Genomic DNA, 20,602 nt, shown 5'->3' on the forward strand with positions numbered 1-20,602 from the left:
CTGGGCAGCTGGATTCTTTCCAGCTTGGCCCTTTCTTTTTTCTTGCTATTCCACTAAGACCACAGCTCTGGCCAACCTTTATCTTTTTGTTCCTTAGTTCAGTGTTAGTGGAAGAACTGTTCTTTCCAATGCTTTGCCCCTTACTTGCTGTGTGTAGCCCTAGGCAGGTTACCTAATCCCTATAGCCCAAATTTCCTCCTTTATACAATGGAAATAATGTGATAACACAGGTGTACAAAGTGAGTTCATTTCTGCATCCCATTCAATCTAAGATGCAATCTTTTTTTCCCCTACTCTTCACTTCTCCAAGAACCAACCTTCTCCAAAACCAGATTAATCCATGGTTTTGCCAGGCTCAGTTGATTGTACTCCAAGCTGCTCTGGAGGCTGAAATCTGAGGGTCACAGTTCAAAGTCATCCCAGGCAGGAAAGTCTGTGAGACTTTTATCCTCCTCAGTCATGGGGCTTGAACTGGGTCTGGTTGCTGTCCCTGAGCCCGTTTGCTCAAGGCTAGCACTCTACCACTTTGAACCACAGCACTACTTCCGGTGTTCTGGTGTTTAATTGGAGATAAGGGTCTCATAGACTTTCCTGCTCAGCTGGCTTTGAACTGTAATCTTTAGATCTCAGCCTCCTGAGTAGCTAGGATTACAGACGGGTGCCCCCATCTCAGAGAGGCTCTTATCTCCAGTTAACCACCAGTAAAGCCTGAGGTAGAGCTGTGACTCAAGTGGTAGAGTGCTAGCCTTGAGCAAAAAAAAAAAAATGCCCTGAGTTCAAGCCCCAGAACCCCTTCCCCGCCTCAGCAAATATAATAATAGTACTAATATTACTAATTGTGGTTTTTGTCGCTTTCCTCTTTAAGAGTTCCAATGGGTTGGGTGCAAATTAGCTAGATCCCCATTTCCAGTCAGCATGGTGGTACACAATGGTCACCCCAACTACATAGGAAGTATAGGTTGGAGGATTACAGTCCAAAGCCAGTCACTAGGTGAAAATGCAAGACCCTATCTGAAGCAAAAAGGGCTAGAGGTGTGACTCAAGTGCCTGCCTCGGAGGGTTGAAGGGAGGGTTCCTTCCCTCCCTAGTGGGAGTGGGGGCTGCTTTGGCTTCTTTAAACTTGTTACTCCTCTCAAAGAACCACTCACTAGCCAGTGCTGCCCCGCCCGTGGCTCAGCCTGTAATCTTAGCTACTCAGGAGGCTGAGATCTGAGGATCTTATCGCCAATTAACCTGTAGAAAAGGGAAGTGGGACTAGGCTAGGGTAGAGCAATAGCCTTGAGCTGAAGAGCTCAGGACTGTGCCCAGCCTGAGTTCAAGCCCCATGACCCACCCTCCCCACCCCCCCCCCCAAAAATAAAAGAACCATTCACACTATAGGGAATTGTGACTGCCTTTAGAGACAGGAGCAAGGGTCATTTACCTTCCAAATTTGACACCATTCATTCATTCATTACTAGCTGTAACCCAGGTCAAGTTACGTACTCTTTCTGTGCCTCAATGAGTTCTTCAGAAGGATGGTTATAATGTCCTGACCTCACAGGATTGTTTTAATACTTACAGCCACGTTTGTGGTGCATGCCTTTGTCTTGTTTTGGCCAGGCCTGGGGCTAGCACTCTATCACTTGAACCACAGTGCCACTTCTGGCTTTTTATGTGGTACTGAGGAATCAAACCCAGGGCTTCATGCATGCTAGGCAAGCACTCTACCACTAAGTCATATTCCCAGGCCTGCCTGTCACTTTTTTTTTTTTGCCAGTCCTAGGCTTCAACTCAGGGCCTGAGCCCTGTCCTTGGACTTTCTCAAGGCTAGAGCTCTACCACTTGAGCCTCAGCACCACTTTTGGCTTTTTTCTATGTATGTGGCACTGAGGAATCAAACCCGGCTCTTCATGCATGCTAGGCAAGCACTCTACCACTAGGCCAAACTCCTGGCCCCTGCCTGTCACTTTTTTAAAAATACATTTAGGGGCCGGGAGTTTGGCCTAGTGGTAGAGTGCTTGCCTAGCATGCACAAAGACCAGGGTTCGATTCCTCAGTACCACATATATAAAAAAAGGCTGGAAGTGGGGCTGTACTAGCCTTGAGAAAAGTCCAAGGACAGTGCTCAGGCCCTGAATTCAAGTCCCATGACTGGCAAAAAAAAAAAAAAAAGACAAAAAACAAAAAGAAAACATTTAGAGCTGTGTGGTAGCACACACTTCTATTCCTAGCAGTTTGGAGCCCACTGTAGGAGCCTCAGTTAAAGACTGGTCATATAGTAAGCCTGGGCTACGTAGAGGAAGGCCTTATTTCAAAAACTGAAAATAAGCTGAATCACAGTTGTAATCCTAGCTACCTGGGAGATAGATCAAGGGATCAAGGTTTGAGGCCAGCTTGGCAGAGGGGAGGAGGGAGATTGAGAAGACACTCTTGGTAGACACCCTCTTAGTTGGTGGCAGGATATTGTGGTGCATGCCAGTCATTCCAGTGACAAAAAGATTACAATATTGTGATCTAGGCTGGCCTAGGTATAAAGTAAGATCCTATCTTGAAAATAACCAATGCAAAAGGTACTTACTGGTAGAGTGGCTCAAGTGGTAAAGCACCTGTTCTAGCAAGTGTGAGGCCCTGATTCAAAGCCACAAATAAATGAACCAATTAAGAAAAAAACATTTAGAACATCATCCATTCCATAATGAACACTGTGTATTGTTTTGCTTTTGTCTGTGGCTCAGCTTAGGAGCTTATTCCCCACCCTTCCAATATCAAATTACCATCTAGCTTTGACCTCATATCATAAAGACACTGACTGTCTAGTCTACCTGTGCCACAGCCCAATCACAGTCACTCCTGGCAGAGACATGGTGGGAAGCAGATGGCTAGTGAAGGCTGATAGGCAGGAAGATAAGCAGCAGGTTGGCCCAGCAGGATAGGAGAGTGGATGGGGTAGAAAGGGGAGGCTGGAAGGAGCATCAGAGGGAGTGGAGGCTCTGGCTTGAGTGTAGAAATGTCATTGGGAAAGGTCAGGGGCTGGGGAATGCATCTAGGGGCAGAGGGAAGGCAGGTCTATATTCTCCCCAGCTGTAAGACAGGAAGTCTGGGGCAGCCTGGCTGGACAGCTGCAAACAGAACTAGTTCAAAGAGACCTGAAGTTGGAGAGCTGCTGGCCTCAGAAGGAGGTCAGAGCTGGTGCAACTTTCCTAATCCAGTACCTCCTCCGTCCTTACATCCTCCATCCTTTCCTCCTGCCAGTACATGCACACCACCCTCCCCTCAGTGTTGTGCGCAGATTCGCCCACCTCTTGAACCAGAGCCAGGAAGACTTTTCTGCTGAGGCAGAGCTGCTAAAGCTCCAGGAAGAGGTGGTCCGGAAGATCCGGTCCAATCAGCAGCTAGAACAGGACCTCAACCTCATGGACATCAAGATTGGTCTGCTGGTCAAAAATCGAATCACCTTGCAGGTGAGGCCCCCTGGTCTACTCTCTTAAATCCTTCTCCCTCTGGAAGAGAATGCTGACTATTCTATGATTGCAAATGAATTTTTCTTTTTATGAATATGTTTATTTCTAGAGGCTAGCTTAGTAGTAAAATGCTAAGTTCAAACCCCAGTACTACGTGCATGTGCGCACGCCAAAAAATATGTTCATTTTATCACCTGGCTTAGGGCTTTGTCCCTGATTGGAGATATGTATAATAGGAAAAACCCTAGTAGAATTGGTAGATGGGACTACAGATGACAGTTTTCTTTCATTTTTATTTTAGGTAGCACTGGGGATTGAACCTAGAGCTTGCAACTGCTAAGCAAGCACTCTATCACTTGAGCTACTCGCTAAGTTCTATATGCAATCCTTTAATGTTGAAGTCTGCTTCCTCTTTTTGGGGGGTCCTGGGCCCTGTCCCTGAGCTAGCACCCAACACTTGAGCCATAGTGCCCTTCTGGCTTTTTTCTTCTTTTTTTTTTGGCCAGTCCTGGGCTTGAGCTCAGGGCCTGAGCACTGTCCTTGGGCTTTCTCCAGGCTAGAGCTCTACCACCTGAGCCTCAGCACCACTTCTGGCTTTTTTTTTTCTATGTATGTGGTACCAAGGAATTGAACCCGGGTCTTCGTGCATGCTAGGCAAGCACTCTACCACTAGGCCAAACTCCCAGCCCCCCCTTCTGGCTTTTTTTGAGTAGTTATTGAAGATAGTCTCATGAACTTTCCAACATGATCTGGTTGAACCATAATTCTCACATCTCAGCCTCCTGAGTAGCTAGGATTACAGGTATGAGCCAGCACCTCGCTCTGTTTCTTCTTTATAAAACAGAATGATGAATATTTACTTCCCCAGGCCAGATGCAAGGAAAGATCTGAAAGCTCCTTAAATTGCAAATTCCTTACAAATACTCAGTGACGGTCTAGTAGTAATGTCGCTACCTTGTGTATCAGTCCAATAAGAAATAATAACAAGCTAGGTGTCGTGTTAGTAGCTCACATTTGTAATCCTATCTACTCAAAAGACTGAGATCTAAGGATCGTGGTTCGAAACCAGCCCAGGCAGGAAAATCCATGAGACTCTTAGCTCCAATTAACTACGAAAAAGCTAGAAATGTCACTGTGGCTTAAAGTGGTAGAGCACTAGTCTTGAGCACAAAAGCTCAGGGTCAGTGTCCAGGCCCTGAGTTGAAGCCCCAGGAGTGGCAAAAAAAAAAAAAAGAATAGCAAAACCAAGTAGATATGGGGCTGTAGCCTGGCAAACAAGTCTTCTTTGCCAACTCTCCTCTGTGAGTACAGAGGTGCCAGAAGGGGGTCTCAAGGCAGTAGGAAAGAACTGTTGAGTTCTCCCAACATATACCTGTGCCTTAAACAGCAGGAAACCCTAGCTCTTACCAGTGCGGATTCTAGGCCATGTTTCCATACTTAGTACTGGGCTGGGCTGGTAGTATTTCCCACTTTCTTCCCTGCAGGAGGTAGTCTTCCACTGCAAGAAGCTGACCAAGAAGAATAAGGATCAGCTGTCGGATATGATGGTTCTGGACAAGCAGAAGGGATTAAAGTCACTGAGCAAAGAGAAACGGCAGAAACTAGAAGCTTACCAACACCTCTTCTACCTGCTCCAGGTGAGCAAAGGACTTCCAAAGAAGTCTCTTCTACCTCCTTGTGCCTGGGATCTGAAGGCCTTGTCTGTGCCTGTTCCCTATGCAAAGTGTTCTCCTTTCCCACAGTCCAATCCCTGTTCCTAGGGATTGCTCCCTGATGTCTGGAATGCTTCCAGACCCTCTAGGAAGGTGTAACAGTGATCTCTCCACTCTAAGCTTCCCTCAGGAAAGCTTTTCCTTTCCTGGAGAGCTTCATCCGCTCTGCTTGTCTCCCCAATCGCTTGCAGACTCAACCCATCTACTTGGCAAAGCTAATCTTTCAGATGCCACAGAACAGAACCACCAAGTTCATGGAAGCAGTGATTTTCAGTCTGTACAACTACGCCTCCAACCGCCGAGAGGCCTACCTCTTGCTCCAGCTCTTCAAGACTGCACTCCAAGAGGAAATTGAGTGGGTTCTCCTGATTCCAGGAGTGGATGTGGGGGAGGAATGTGTTCACAGGGGTGCCCCTGTGGTCCTCCATGGGACGAAAGCTCCTTGAGATGTCACGATATATTGGCACCAGAAGATTGCTCTTCTCTGCCTCCTGTGGAGAGACAAAGATGTCTGTGGGGCAGTGGGGTGGGTGGACTGGGGCTGACATGATAGCAGAAAGGATACAACAAAGATAGCAGGATGTTGCTTAAGATGGGAACACACAAAAAAAGACAGGGACACCAGACTAGGATTTGAAAAGCCAAAATCACAAAAAAAGAAAAATAGATATTTGTCCTATCTCAAGGCCTGAGACCACCTTCACTGACCTCTTGAACCGCAGGTCAAAGGTGGAGCAGCCCCAGGATGTGGTGACAGGCAACCCAACAGTGGTAAGGCTGGTGGTGAGATTCTACCGTAATGAGCGTGGACAGAGTGCCCTGCGGGAGATCCTGGGCAAGGTTATCCAGGATGTGCTGGAGGACAAAGTGCTCAGCGTCCACACAGACCCTGTGTACCTGTATAAGAACTGGATCAACCAGACTGAAGCCCAGACAGGGCAGCGCAGGTGAGCAGATGAGAATGGAACGGCTCTCTTTGATCAGCTCTGGCATGAGTGTGTTTGAAGATGACATAGAAGCAACCATGCCAATTTCTACAAAGATGACACCAGCACTCTAGGAGTAAATAAGGTAGCCTTTTAGCCTTCTCCATCCCTACTCCCCCAATTAACAGGGCATTGTTATAACGGGTCTCAGACCTAATGGATATCACATAAGATGAATATGCAAATGTGCTTAATCACTATATCAGGGCTTATAAATGAAGAGTGAGGTTTGTTAGGAGTTACAGGTGATGACTGATAGGGGTCTAGATGTATATTCAGATTTGTACATATCAATAGGCAAATGAGATACTGGGAGATACAGGTTGGCTCTCTAGGTTGGGGATATTAGGTACATAGGTACAAAGACAACGGTGCCACTGGAGAGAACTGATAATGCTGGTGGCTGCTCTGGATAGCATGAAAGCCATCAAAGATTACTTGTCTGTAGCCCTCTAGTTTTTCCCAGTTTCCTTAGGAGTCTTTGCACAGATTCTGGGTCCTCTGTTCCTTGGTGCACTTGGCCAGCCTCCCGTAGGTACAACTCTTTCTACCTCACCTTCTATCCACATTGCTCCAGGCTTCCCTGAGTCCAAGCATGTCTGTATGAGACCCTGTTGTTAGAGAGAAATCAAGCAGGGAGGAGCCTCTAGTTTTACCTTGTATGTCTCTGCCCACAGCCATCTTCCCTATGATGTCACCCCTGAGCAAGCCTTGAGCCACCCTGAGGTCCAGAGACGGCTGGACATCTCCCTGCGCAACCTCCTTGCCATGACTGAGAAATTCCTAGTAGCCATCATTTCATCTGTGGACCAGATTCCGTACGTATGACAGCTTTGCCCTGGGCTAGACATGGAATGTTGAGAGGGAATGGGCTGGGAGCATAGGCTCAGTGACAGAGCATCTGACCTCAAGCATTGAGGTCTGAGTTCAAACCCCAGTACTGCCAAAAAAAGAACAAGGCAACATGGGGAGAGCAGAGCAAGGGAATAGTCTTAAAGGAGTAGAAAAATGGAGCTATAGGTGCTCAGAGGGGGGGATACTCAAAGATATTGTCAAGGTGCTAAGCTAGGGGATAGCAGGCAAGCCTCTCTGTGACCCGTCAGGATTCCACTGGAGCCAAAGGAGGGAACCTAAAGTCAGGATGAGGACATATTGTCTGAGAACAACTAGAGATAAAATGGGACTCCTCTTTCGTTCACAAAGAGAAGAACAGGAAGGAAGTCTTCAAACCTGTAAAGTACTCTATAGTTCTCTCCTTACTTAAAATCTATTCAAGACGTGTTTTGTGAAGTCAGGTGCCAGTGGTTCATACCTGTAATCTTATCTACTCAGGATGCTGAGATCTGCGGATCATGGTTCAAAGCCACCCATGCGCAGGAAAGTTTGTGAGACTGCTTCTGGCCTTCTGCTGGTTATTTGCTTTTTGGAGATAAAAGCCTCTGATTTCTCTGCCCTGGGCTGACTCCAAACTGATTCTCAGATTTCAGCTGTCTGTATAGCTAAGATTATAGTCATGAGCCGCTGATGCCTGGCTCTATGAACCTTTTGTAGATGACAGGACATAGCAGTTAGGCCCAAAAGGAGAGAACTTCAGCAGAGAATCAGCTGTGGGCAGCAGAGAGAGTGCTTGGGTTCAACTCTGGTGTGGCTGAGAATAGGAGAGGAGGCAGCCAGATACTCATGCCCTGAGTCCTGGAACAGAGATGGACAGACCCAAAGAGCACCTATTGCTTTGCCCTCAAGGTATGGGATGCGGTATGTGGCCAAAGTCCTAAAGACTACCCTGGCAAAGAAGTTCCCCAATGCCACAGAGAGTGAGATCTATAAGGCAAGTATTGTCTCACCTCCTCCCTCCCAGACACAAGAAGAGAACAAAATATGTTCCACTCCATAAACCAAGTTTAGCACAGCCGGCGTTGGGTGGCTGATGGGAAGGGAGGTGGGATAGGAGCTCACCGGACAGCCCTGGGCTTCTAGTCCCAGCTCTTGCTCAAGTTTGCTGCATGATTTTGAGCATTACCTACCTGCTTGGCATCTGTTTTTCCTTCGGTCTGAGAGGACTGGCCCTGTGGCCCCTTCATCCTTTCATGCCTTATGAACTGGTCATGTGAAGCCCCCAGCAGTCTAGGTGGCGTACGGGCCCCTCTGAAAGATTTTCCTCTTCTCTCAGGTGGTAGGGAACCTCTTGTACTACCGATTCCTGAACCCAGCTGTGGTAGCTCCTGACGCCTTCGACATTGTGGCCATGGCAGCCGGTGGTGCCCTGGCTGCCCCCCAGCGCCATGCCCTGGGAGCGGTGGCTCAGCTCCTACAGCATGCTGCAGCGGGCAAGGCCTTCTCAGGGGAGAGCCAGCATCTGAAAGCCCTCAATGGATATTTGGAGGAGACTCATCTGAAATTCAGGTCTGGGGTCCTATCTTCCTGGCCCTAACTGTATCTCTCTGCTTCTGGCTTACATCCCATCTTGCCTCTCCCCCACCCCTGAACCCATGAGGAAGTGGAGGGGGAAAAGTTGGAGCGTAGGTTATAGAAGGCCTCCCAGCAGAGGAAGTTGTTTGGATAAGACATGGGACAGAAGTAGGGGAGGACAGGGGCTGGGAGTTTGGCCTAGTGGTAGAGTGATTGTCTAGCATGCATGAATACCTGGGTTTGATTCCTCAGTGTCACATACTCAGAAAAAGCTGGAAGTGGTGCTGTGGCCCAAGTGGTAGAGTGCTAGCCTTGAGAAAGCCCAAGAACAGTACTCAGGCCTTGAGTTCAAGCTCCAGGACTGGCGGAGAAAAAAAAAAAGTGTGGGGGGAGGACAAAGTGGAACTGGAGCTGAGTAGAGTTAGAACTGGCTTGAGCAGTCCTGGAGGGGGCTGAGGAAGGGAAGATGGGGATATAACAGAGGGCTCTGATGGGCTCTCCCTCTGGTGTTAGGAAGTTCATCAGCAGAGCCTGCCAGGTACCAGAGCCAGAGGAGCGTTTTGCAATGGATGAATACTCAGACATGGTGGCTGTGGCTAAACCCATTGTATACATTACCGTGGGGGAGCTGGTCAGCACACACAAGGTAAGAAGTGGAAGGGCTGGTAAGGGGGTGAACGGTCTAGAAGCAAGGCCCCTGTCCCTGCATGTCCCTCTTCCATTTGCAGCTTTTGCTGGAGCATCAGGACTGGATCGCCCCTGACCACCGAGACCCCCTACACCAGCTCCTGGAGGATCTTGGGGAGCTGCCCACAGTCCCTGACCTCATTGGTACATGCCCTTCTTGGCATCTGGGGGCCTGCAGGGAGGGATTGACAGCCTGGGCCTGACCTGTGAGCATGCTTGCATATCCATGTTACACTCCCTCTCCCTCTCCCTCCTTGTGGTTTGAGATGGACACAGGAATGCAGTCTGATAAAAAGAGAGGAGACAGACAGTAGAGGGACCCAGACTGCCATATCAATGGTCAATTAAGAGCTATGGGGGGATGGAGCCTTTTTAGTTCCTTATAGATTTCTCTGATAGTAGCTGCCAGGCCTGTGGAATGGGAGGAAGCCAGCTTACCAGGTAGAACATTAGTATTGAGAGCTAGCAGCTCCAAACTGTTACCCCTGGTAACCAGACTGAGGACATGAGGAGTCACAGGATTGATAGGGTACCACAGGGTAAGTTTGGGAAGGCTTCCTGGAAGAAATGTGAGGAAAAGACCTGCACATGTATACATGCACGTATGCCTGTTCCTCTCATCCTCACCCCACCTCAGGGGACATAGCTGCAGATGGACACATAGATCTGAGCAAGCTTGAAGTTTCCCTGACACTTACCAACAAGTTTGAAGGGCTAGAAACAGACACTGATGATACCAATACCCGGAGCCTGCTTCTGAGGTAGGTGAAATCGGATGGCCCCACTCTGACAGGGCCATTCTACCTTTTTGTTGAGCCCTCTTATCTCTTGGGAAGTTTTCTCTAAAAATCTAACCCTCATTCCCTTTACTGTACTCTCAGCTATTCTCCTGGCACATTTAACTAGATGGACAACAACTGTTGACATGTTATTATACCATTTACCAAAATGCTTTTTTTTCTTTTTAAAATGGATCATGGGGCTTGAACTTGGCTTGGGCACTGTCCCTGAGCTCTTCAGCTCAAGGCTACCACCCTACCATTGAGCCAAGCCCCACTTCCCATTTTCTAGAGGTTAATTGAAGAATCTCAGGTCCATGGGGCCGGGAGTTTGGCCTAGTGGTAGAGTGCTTGCCTAGCATGCACGAAGACCCGGGTTCGATCCTTAGTACCCCACATACATAGCAAAAAGCCAGAAGTGGTGCTGAGGCTCAAGTGGTAGAGCTCTAGCCTTGAGAAAGTCCAAGGACAGTGCTCAGGCCCTGAGCTCAAGCCCAGGAATGGCAAAAAAAACCAAACCAAAACAAAAGAATCTCAGGTCCTTTTGTGCCCTGGCTTTGAACCTTGATCCTCAGATCTCAGCCTCCTGAGTAGCTAGGATTTACAGACATGAGCCACCACGCCCAGCAATGCTTTTTTTTTTTTTTAAATGTGATAAGAATGGTATGGGTCTCTGCTTCCCACTTCTGTAAACATGAGGTAGGAAGCAAGGGAAGGGGTGACATTGACTAAGAAGCATTATATTCATTACCTGACTTAGGGAATTGTAACTCCTTTGCACAACTCCTTAATAATAACAATAAAAAAATATTAATTGGGGCTGGGAGTGTAGCCTAGTGGTCAAGTGCTCACCTAGCATACATGAAGATTCCTTGATACCATATATACATAAAAGGCCAGAAGTGGCACTGTGGCTCAAGTGGCAGAGCACTAGCCTTGAGCAAAACATGTCCAAAGATTAGTGCCCAGGACTGGGGGGGGGGGGAGAGAAAGAAGAAGAAGCAGAGTTGGGTGCTGGTGGCTCATGTCTATAATCCTAGCTACTCAGGAGGCTGAGACCTGAGGATCACAGTTTAAAGCAAGCCCTGGTAGGAAAATCTGTAACTCTCTAATTAACCACCAGAAAACCAGAAGTGGCACTGTGGTTCAAAGTGGTAGAGTGCTAGCCTTGCAGAAAAGCTCAGAGACAGCCCCCAGGCCCTGAATTCAAGCCCCATGACTGGAAAAAGGAAAAATGGTGAAGCAGGCTGGGCTGGGCTGGTCATTTGGGCAGAAGAGGAGCCAAGTGACCAGCTCCATCTCCCTGTCAACAGGCAACCCTTCACCCACTCACTGACTCACTAAACAAGCAGCTGGGTACTATACTTTTGCCTACTGTGGAAGGACTTAACAATGGGGTAGGACTGGGTTAAACATAATGGCTGGGAATGTGGATTAATGGTAGAGTGCTTGCCTAGCATGCACAAAGTCCTAGGTTCAATTCCTTAGTATCACATAAAAAGAAAAGACCAGAAGTAGAACTGTGGCTCAAGTGGTAGAGTGCTAGCCTGGAGCAAAAGAAGCTTAGGGACAGTGCCCAGGCCCTGAGTTCCAGCACCAAGACTGGAAAAAACAAAATGACAGTCTCTCGGGGGGAAAAAACACAAAGGTACAATGCCTACGTACCTCTATTCATATAAAAGAATACTTGAAATGAACTCCAAGGGATAAGTGTGACACACAGACAGGAGAGAGTCAAGTGCATTAGCTCAGGATAATGGATTCCTGGGAAGAAGTGCACACTTTTGCTGAAGCCCTCAAAAGAAACTAGTTTGAAGGGAAGCGTTCTAGGCAACTTCTCCCCACCCTCACTCTCTCCCACTCCCAAGCATCGCTGGCAACCACCACATAAGGCAGGACACACTTAACCCTCAGATCTCTGGTCAGCCCGTGTCCAGTCCCTTCTTAGCTCCTCACCTCTCACCATTGTCCTCCTCTGTAGCACCAAGCAGATGCTGGCTGACATCATCCAGTTCCACCATGGCGACTCCCTCAAGGAAATCCTGGCCCTCTCAGCTTCTAGAGAGCAGGTCAGTGCCTGGCTACCCTACAGGATCTATCTCACATACCTCACTTCACACTAGCTCTGCTGATCTCTCTCTCAGTGCCTGGGCTCAGCAGTTAGGAGTAGTCTGAGAGCCAAGCCTCTGGCCTTCATCTCAGAGGTCACAGACTGAAAGAACAGCCTAGCCTCAGAGCAGAGTCCTGGGCCTGCATCCCCATTCCATGATGGGCTGAGAACCTCTGTGTCAACACTTGGTTTGTGGGGATGAGGAGGGCCAAGGGAGCCATTCTGAAAACACCAAGGGCTTCTCTCAAAAGATGCTGGTCCCAGAGGCAGGAGAGGGTTGGCAGTGAGCAGGGTCCAAGGTCAACTGGGCTAGCTGGGGTGAAGACAAAGCCAGAGGTTTCCCAAAGAAGGTGCCCAGTGGCTACTGGAGGCATGTGCCAAAATAACAGGAAGGGAAATGCTCACACACACGCTGCATTTGTCACAAAGCTTCATTGTTAGGAAGCCTTAGCTAGCACCTATCTGGATCCTGTGTGCTGCAGCCTTTGTTGGCGTCTTCCTTTAGGCTCCTCCTCTATATCAAACCATGTAGTCTCCTGCCTCAGTGTACTTCCCCAGCTGTCTCCCCTACCACTCTTTCCCTACAAACTAAGCTCAGAAAAGTGAACAGGGCTCTCTTTGTTGGTGCTGCCTCAGTGGGGTCGGGGTGGGGGGGGGGGTCTAAACTGCTTCAGGACAGGCAAATAGGGCTACTAGCCCTTGCAAGTGTCTTCTGCCCCTCAGGAAGTGGCCCACAAGCGGCTGATGTGCCAACGCCAGGCCAATGAGGCCCAAACCCCAGAGCCACTACGACGACATCGCTCCCTGATGGCTCACTCCCTCCTGCCACTGGCAGAGAAGCAGCGGCGCATCCTGCGAAATCTGCGTCGGCTGGAGAGCCTGGGGTTGGTCAGCGCCAGCGATGGCTATCAAGGGCTGGTGGATGAGCTGGCCAAGGTATCAACGCTGTGCTCCGTATGTCTGCTGTAGGCACATCCCTGCATGAATGAGTGGATTGGTTGTTGGTGTCTTAAGGGTAGGCCTCTCCCTACTGTCACCAGCTAGAAGAAAGCTTCAAAAATTAGCCAGGAAAGGAGTTGTTCTTACAGCTCTTTTCCTGTATCAAGACTTGACCTTAGGGCTTCATGCTCTTGTTTGGCTTACCTGTACATGGCTAGCATTGCACTCTAACATTCTAGGACTTTGCCCAAGCTGGCTTCAAACCACCAGGTCTTGGCCTCTTACGTAGTGAGTATGACAGAAGTTAGCCAAAAGGACCTGACCAGCTGTTCTTTTCCTGAAACACAAGAAGCCTAGAAACTAGTTACTCCTGTGTTGGAGAGAGGCCTTAAAGACAAGCCTTGAGGATCTGATAGCATCCTTGAATTTATCCTAGGAAAAAGTCTTCCTGCTTTGATTTGCTGAGGTTTTTTATTGTTTTTGGTTTTGTTTTGTGGTGCTAGGTATCAAATCCAAGGCCAAGGCAAGCACTCTGGCTATAAGCCTCACTCCCAGCCCCCTTTTCCTGCTTTTTCTAAACATTCTCCAAGTGAATTAGTGTCTTGTTCTTGGACCTGTGTCAGACAGACCTTGAAGCTGACTGGTCAAGAAGAACCAACTGATCTCCTCTCTGGGTCTCCAAATTCCAGGACATCCGCAATCAGCGCAGGTACCGACAGCGTCGGAAGGCAGAGCTGGTGAAGCTGCAGGCCACATTCCAGGGCCTGAGTGCTAAGACCACCTTCTATGAGGAACAGGGAGACTACTACAGCCAGTACATTCGGGCCTGCCTGGACCACCTGGCCCCCAGCTCCAAGTAAGTGCTGCCACCCCCCTCCTTCCTACATAGTTTCCTAGTGTCCTCACTGCTACCTGAATGGACCTTTGCCCTGTCGTCTCAATGTTAAAGAAGAAATGTAACCCCAGTATAGCACAGTCCTCTCCTGATTAGTGTTTGAGTTCATTTCAAGGTCTTTGGAGGAGGGTACAGCCTCTTCTCTGTCTTCTATCAGTGAGGATTTTTCTAGGGCCCACTTTCCTTTCCCCAGCTACAGGGAACTAGTGTCTTTGGTTGTGAAGATGTGGTGGATGAATTCTCTGGGGCCTTCTTTTACTCAGGAGTTCTGGAAAGGGGAAGAAACAGCCGTCCCTTCATTACACTGCTGCGCAGCTCTTGGAGAAGGGTGTCTTGGTGGAAATTGAAGATCTCCCCACCTCTCAGTATGTGCCTTTGGAAGGCAGGATGTGGGACCTTTTCTTCTTCCTTGGTTGGGGGTAGGGGCAGCTCTAGGGGTAGATCTCTGGGTGGAAGGGAGGGAGGAGCACATTCCCTGCCTTGTAAGAGCTGCTAGAGTGATAGGGAAGACTGAGTACCTCCAGACAGGGAGCTGATGACAGTGGACCGAGTCTAGCACAGTTCTAGACACCCAGGGCAGAGGATGCCAGAAAGCACCAACAGCTGGGTAGGTTGGATCACACAGATAAAAGGGATGGTATAAGCAGCAGTAAAATCTGGAGAAGACGGGTGGGCCCTGAAAGGAGCAACAGAGAGGGAACCTAGACTTCAGTTGACACTTAACCACTGCCTGATGAGCAGCAAGAGCAGGGTAGACTGTTGAACTAGAAAGAGATAATGGATGATGGGTTCCTTTTTTTTTTTTTTCCCCAGTTGTGGGGCTTGAACTCAGGGCCCTGGGCACTGTCCCTGAACCTCTTGGGCTCAAGGCTAATGCTCTATCACTTGAGCCACAGTACCACTTCTGATAGGTCCCTTTCTAACCCTGTTCCTGACAGCTTGAGAAACGTCATCTTTGACATCACTCCTGGAAACGAGGCAGGAAAATTTGAAGTAAATGCCAAGTTCCTGGGTGTGGACATGGAGCGGTTTCAGCTTCACTATCAGGTAGGGAGGACACCGCCTTGAACCCTCAAAACTCCCTCTGGGCTTTAGGCTCTGGCTGACCAGAATGTTCTACTTCTCCATGGGCCTCAAATGACATAACTCCATTACTTTCCTCACCCTATTAGTGTTGTCTGTTCCTGGAGAGCAGCTCACGCTCCCTTCCCCATGCACAGCCCCTACTGCCATGTATCAGGGAGTGTCATGGTTGGTGGTGTCAGAAGTGAGATTAATGTTTAAAGCACTATCACATGTCAGGGGCTTTACATGTTACCTCATTTAATCCTCCCCACAGTTCATGGCCATTATCCCTGTTTTATTGGCTCTGAGGCTAAAAGGGTAAGGAACTGGCCTCATTCATAGCCAGTGTTCAGGGGAACAGTGATTTTAAATCTTGGGGCTTTTTTTTCTAAAGACTAGAGCTCTGACACTTGAGCCACAGCACCACGTCCAGCTTTTCTATGTATGTGGTACCGAGGAATTGAACCCAGGTCTTCACGCATACTAGGCAAGCACTCTACCACTAGGCCAAGCTCCCGGCCCCTTAAATCTCTCTTTTTTTTTTTTTTTTTTTTTTTTTCCCTGCCAGTTTGCCTTTTGAGGAGGAAGACTGATTTCAAGTCCTAAGTCTGCTGGAGTTAATATTTGGTTGTCACTGTATCTCTCCCTCTCTCTCTCTCTCTCTCTCTCTCTCTCTCTCTCTCTCTCTCTCTCTCTCTCTCCCTCCCTCCCTCTCCCTCTCCCTCTCCCTCTCCCTCTCCCTCTCCCTCTCCCTCTCCCTCTCTCTCTCTCTCTCTCTCTCTCTCTCTCTCTCTCCCTCCCTCCCTCTCCCTCTCCCTCTCTCCCCCTCTCCCCCTTACTTAGTTCCTTCATTTCTGGAGTGGATTAACAGCCTTTAATAGATTGATGGGCCATAACAAACTCTTAAACCACCTCTGAACCCTTCTCTCCTAGGACCTTCTGCAGCTGCAGTATGAGGGCGTAGCTGTCATGAAGCTCTTCAACAAAGCCAAAGTCAACGTCAACCTCCTCATCTTCCTCCTCAACAAGAAGTTCTTGCGGAAGTGATGGAGACAGTGGGTGCCACCCAGGCCCAGGCTCCTCTTATCTCCGTAGATGCTCTTCAACACTAATTCACCTTTCTGCTCCCCTGAAGATATAGAGCGTCCAGGCCAGAAGAAAAGATCAATGACCCCTTCCCTGACTGAAAGGAGTTTGCCTAACTTGGCCTCAGTTTGCCAAATTAGCTGAAGTGGACCTTGCCCAGACCTAGCTATGTGGCTTCTACCACATGTGATAGAGCAGTGATTACCCAGCTAGATGGTGGATATTAAGCAAGGCCTACTTAGGCTACTGCCTTGGCTGTGCTCACTCCAATATTACAAGCACTGCCTAGTGGCCTAGTTTCCTTCTACCTACCTCTCTGCACACTCCAAAAGCCAGAGTACACTTCCTCCCCTGCTTCCTACTTCATCAGCAATGGGTGGTCTTCCTCTGCCAAAAGCCTAGGCCCCTCCACAGCTGTGACACCCCCCAAACCTCCACACCAAACAAGGAAGGTGTCAGGGTGCTGTTTGCCCATGTGACACTGGTATTGTCACCCTCCATGGCAGTATGGGCAAGATGACCTTCCATGAACCTCAAATCTTGTTCCCTCATTTATATGTCTGTTTTATATGTGGGTCACTAGCATATTTATTCTCTCTTCCCAATCCTACACTCTAGATCATTGTGCTACCTTAATCATGGTTTTAATTCTCTCATCTTTCTGAGGCTAAATTCAAATTAACATCCATGCCACTCTTTTCTACTGTGTATTAAAGTCACTTTGGGTCAGGGCACTAGGGTCCCTGTGTGAGAGAGCTCATTATCTCAGCTTCCTGCAGGAGGAAGAGCAGTCTTTCCCTTTTCTCTTTCACCCTCAGGACTTTTCCACCCTCAGAGCGGCTCTTCAAGGTAGTTTTCTGCCTCTGCCTCTGATTCTGTGTCCAGTGCACACCTTCCAACTTCCTGTCCCTGTTGCTCTTTTGACTTCACCTTAATAAAAGCAGCCGTTATCCCCATGTCTGTTGTTAGTTCTTCACTGCCTGCAGCGCAGGCCTCGAGTTCGTGAGCCTCTCTCTCCTAGAGAGACCTGGGGGATCCATCCCACAACCTCGGGTGTGGGCCCACTCAGCCTGCCTGAAAGTTTAATGAGATGTCCCTCTCTCACCCCCCCTCCCTTTCTTTCTCTTCTCCCAGGGGACAAAGGAGGAAGGAATGCTTAGGTTTCGATTCTGTTTTTTATCAGCCTCTCTCAACACTAAAGCTAAGAGGAGAAACCAGTCTCATTTCTTCCCTACCCATTCTGTGCACAGTTCCAGCAGGGTGAGGCCTGAGCCATGGATGACAATCCATACTAAAGGTGCTTGAGCTACAGCTGTTCAGAATTGTAGATTCTACACCTGCTTAAAAATCTGTCTTCCCTTCCCCCACCACTTTCCTTCCTACTTGCAGAGAGGGCCTGTGGGGGAGGGGACAGTACAGACACCTGCCCTAACATTTGAACTCCCCAGCAGCCTCTGTTTGCCTGGTGCAGCCTGCCTCCCTCTGCTCTGTTCCATTCTGTCACTCAGGATCTGTCTTGCTGTCACATTCAATCTCAGTCACAGTCTCTCCCCCCCTTAACATGTCACAGCAAAGACTTCAAGTACTGCCTTGCTCTGGGTGACAGTGACACATACCAGTGGATCCTAGTTTCTACACATGCTCAGTCATCATTAACAATCTCACACTCACCAAATGGTACCATGTAATGTTCTCCCCACAGTCTTGTGAGCTAGCTACATATAGAAATATTTCCTGTTCTGGGGGCTGAGATATTTACCTGTGCTTGCCACTTACAACAACCCTATAAAGGGAGGCAGTTATCTTTGTTTACTAGAGGATGGGTAAATGGCATTTCTGAGGGTTAGATAACTGCCCAAGGCCACACAGCTAGTGCCTCTTCATTTAGTTCAAATTTACTTGCAGTATCTATGTATTTATATTGCCAGTCTGGGGTTTGAACTCGGGGCCTGGGCACTAGCCCTGAGCTTCTTTTGGTTAAGGTTTGAACTCTACCACTTGAGCCACAGTGCCACTTCTAGCTTTTTCTGTGTATGTTATATTGAAGGATGGAGCCCAGGGCCTCATGCATGCTAGGCAAGCACTGTACTACTAAGCTACATTCCCAGCCACCTGTAGTTTTGTTGTCTATTTTATTAGTTGTGGGCTTGGGCTCAGGATCTAGGTGCTGTCCCTAAGCTCTTTTTTTTTTTTTTTTTGCCAGTCCTGGGGCTTGAACTCAGGGCCTGAGAACTATCCTTGAGCTTTCTCAAGGCTAGAGCTCTATCATTTGAGCCACAGTACCACTTCTGGCTTTTTCTGTGTATGTGATACTGAGGAATCAAACCCAGGGCTTCATGCATTCTATGTGAGCACTCTACCACTAGGCCACTCTCCCAGCCTTCCCTGAACTCTTTTGCTCAAGGCTAGCGTTCTACCACTTTGAGCAACAGTGCCACTATGGGATTTTGAGTGGTTAACTGGAGATGAGTCTCATAGGAACTTTGCTGCCCAGGCTGGCTTCAAACCTCTAACCTCAGATCTCAGCCTCCTGCATAGGTAGGATTACAGGCATAAGCTACTGGCAATGGCTACCTGATTTTTTTTTATGAAAAATAATTTCATATACTTCAATATACTCTTTCAGTTTCACCCCTATCATCCATCAAGGATAATGGTCCCCATACATTATATTTATATGATTCCTTTCAGAGGAAATGTCCAAAATAGGCAATTCCCATGACTGACAGGAACAGAAAGTAGACTAGCAGTTACAAGGTCCGGGGAAAAATGGAAAATGAAGCCAGGCACTGGTGGCTTATGCCTACGATCCTAGCTTCTCAAGAGGTTGAGATCTGAGGAGTGAGCTTCAAAGCCAATCTGGAAGGTCCATGAGACTCTTAATCTCATGAGTGCATGCTTGTGAGAATTGTGTGTATTGAGTTGTGCATCATGTGCATCTGTATGTAGTGCTAGGACTGAAACTCAGCCTTGTAAATGCTAAGCACATGCTGTACTATTCAACCATACCTCCATCCCTCATTTTCACTATTAAACAATTCTCTAGTCAGGCAATGGTAGCTTCATGCCTATAATCATAGCTACTCAGGAAGCTAACATCTGAGGGTTACAATTCAAAGCCAGCTCAAGCCAAAATGTTCATGAGCTGTGCTTGTTTTCCCAGCCCCTGGGAAAAGGTTAGGCTGAGGGCCATTGCTAGGTGTCTATTAGTTCCTTTCACTTAGCCCGTGATGGCAGAAAAGATGAGGCAAAGTAGAGATGCATATCCTTGGGCATACTACTGGGACCAGGTACCAAAAAAAGGCCCAGACTTCCCTGGTGCTGGTACCTCATGCCTGTGATCCACCTAATATTCTCAGGGGGGCTGAGGTAGGGATCAAGAAAGAAGGGAAGAAGAAACCTAGGATTTATTTTTGTGCCAATGCCAAGCTAATATTCTTCATCTCTTTTTGTTCAAGGTTGGTGGAGTCAGCTCCACTTCTGGCTTGATGGTAGTTAATTGGAGATAGAATCTCAGACTTTTCTTTCTGCCCTGGCTGGCATCAAATGGTGATCCTCAGATCTCAGCCTCTTGAGTAGGATAACAGACTTACTCCACTAGTGCCTGGTAAACCTGGAATTTTCTTGTTTCTGAATAGTTCCGTCTATGAAAACAGACTAATAGCCTCATCAAAACCAATGTCAAGGGCTGGGAGTTTGGCCTAGTGGTAGAGTGCTTGCCTAGCATGCACGGAGACCTGGGTTTGATTCCCTGGTACCACATACATAGAAAAAAGCCAGAAGTGGTGGTGTGGCTCAAGTGGTAGAGCTCTAGCCTTGAGAAAACCCAACGACAGTGCTCAGGCCCTAAGCCCAAGTCCAGGACTGGCAAAAAAAAAAAAAGTCAAGGGGCCAGGAGCGTGGCTAGTAGTAGAATGTTTGCCTAACAGGCATGACTCCCTAGGTTCGAATTCCTTGGTACCACATACACAGAAAAAGCTGAAAGTAGGGGCCAGGAGTTTGGCTAGTGGTAGAGTGCTTGCCTAGCATGTACAAAGAACTAGGTTTGATTCCTTGGTACCACATATATAGAAAAGGCTGGAAATGTTGCTGTGGCTCAAGTGGCAGAGTGCTAGCCTCGAGAAAGCCCAAGGACAGGGTGGGGGGTGTGGGGGGGAGGGAAATGGGTACCAAGACATGTGAAAGGGTATCAATGTATGTGAATTAATGCACCTTCTATCTGGCAAATATCATGTAACCCTTTTACTAATTACAAAAAAAAAAAAAAAAAAGAAAGCCCGGGCTGGGAGTTTGGCCTAGTGGTTAAAGTGCTTGCCTAGCATGCATGAAGGCCCAGGTTCGATTCCTCGGTACCACATACATAGAAAAAAGCCGGAAGTGGTGCTGAGGCTCAGGTGGTAGAGCTCTAGCCTTGAGAAAGTCCAAGGACAGTGCTCAGGCCCTGAGCTCAAGCCCAGGACTGGCAAAAAAAAAAAAAAAAAAAAAGCCCAA

The 20,602-nt window shown here is 48.2% G+C and overlaps 1 protein-coding gene across 1 annotated transcript in view; it reads left to right on the forward strand.

Moving 5' to 3' along the window:
• Iqgap3 (IQ motif containing GTPase activating protein 3) overlaps positions 1-16,500 on the forward strand; it is a 42,598-nt gene extending 26,098 nt beyond the window's left edge. Inside the window, exons 22-37 of the mRNA XM_090340733.1 lie at positions 3,235-3,443; positions 4,928-5,080; positions 5,347-5,510; positions 5,878-6,102; positions 6,819-6,959; positions 7,885-7,969; positions 8,312-8,544; positions 9,064-9,196; positions 9,279-9,381; positions 9,875-9,998; positions 11,998-12,085; positions 12,850-13,062; positions 13,755-13,921; positions 14,224-14,325; positions 14,899-15,007; positions 15,959-16,500. Coding sequence (XP_090196859.1) covers positions 3,235-3,443; positions 4,928-5,080; positions 5,347-5,510; positions 5,878-6,102; positions 6,819-6,959; positions 7,885-7,969; positions 8,312-8,544; positions 9,064-9,196; positions 9,279-9,381; positions 9,875-9,998; positions 11,998-12,085; positions 12,850-13,062; positions 13,755-13,921; positions 14,224-14,325; positions 14,899-15,007; positions 15,959-16,072 — 2,363 coding nt within the window. The 3' untranslated portion in view covers positions 16,073-16,500. The remainder of the gene's footprint in view (positions 1-3,234; positions 3,444-4,927; positions 5,081-5,346; positions 5,511-5,877; positions 6,103-6,818; positions 6,960-7,884; positions 7,970-8,311; positions 8,545-9,063; positions 9,197-9,278; positions 9,382-9,874; positions 9,999-11,997; positions 12,086-12,849; positions 13,063-13,754; positions 13,922-14,223; positions 14,326-14,898; positions 15,008-15,958) is intronic.
• Positions 16,501-20,602: the final 4,102 nt, after the last annotated feature.

This window comes from Megascapheus bottae, chromosome 10 (genome assembly GCF_031878675.1).
Source record: "Megascapheus bottae isolate mThoBot1 chromosome 10, mThoBot2.hap1, whole genome shotgun sequence".
NCBI classification, from domain to species: Eukaryota; Metazoa; Chordata; class Mammalia; order Rodentia; family Geomyidae; genus Megascapheus; species Megascapheus bottae.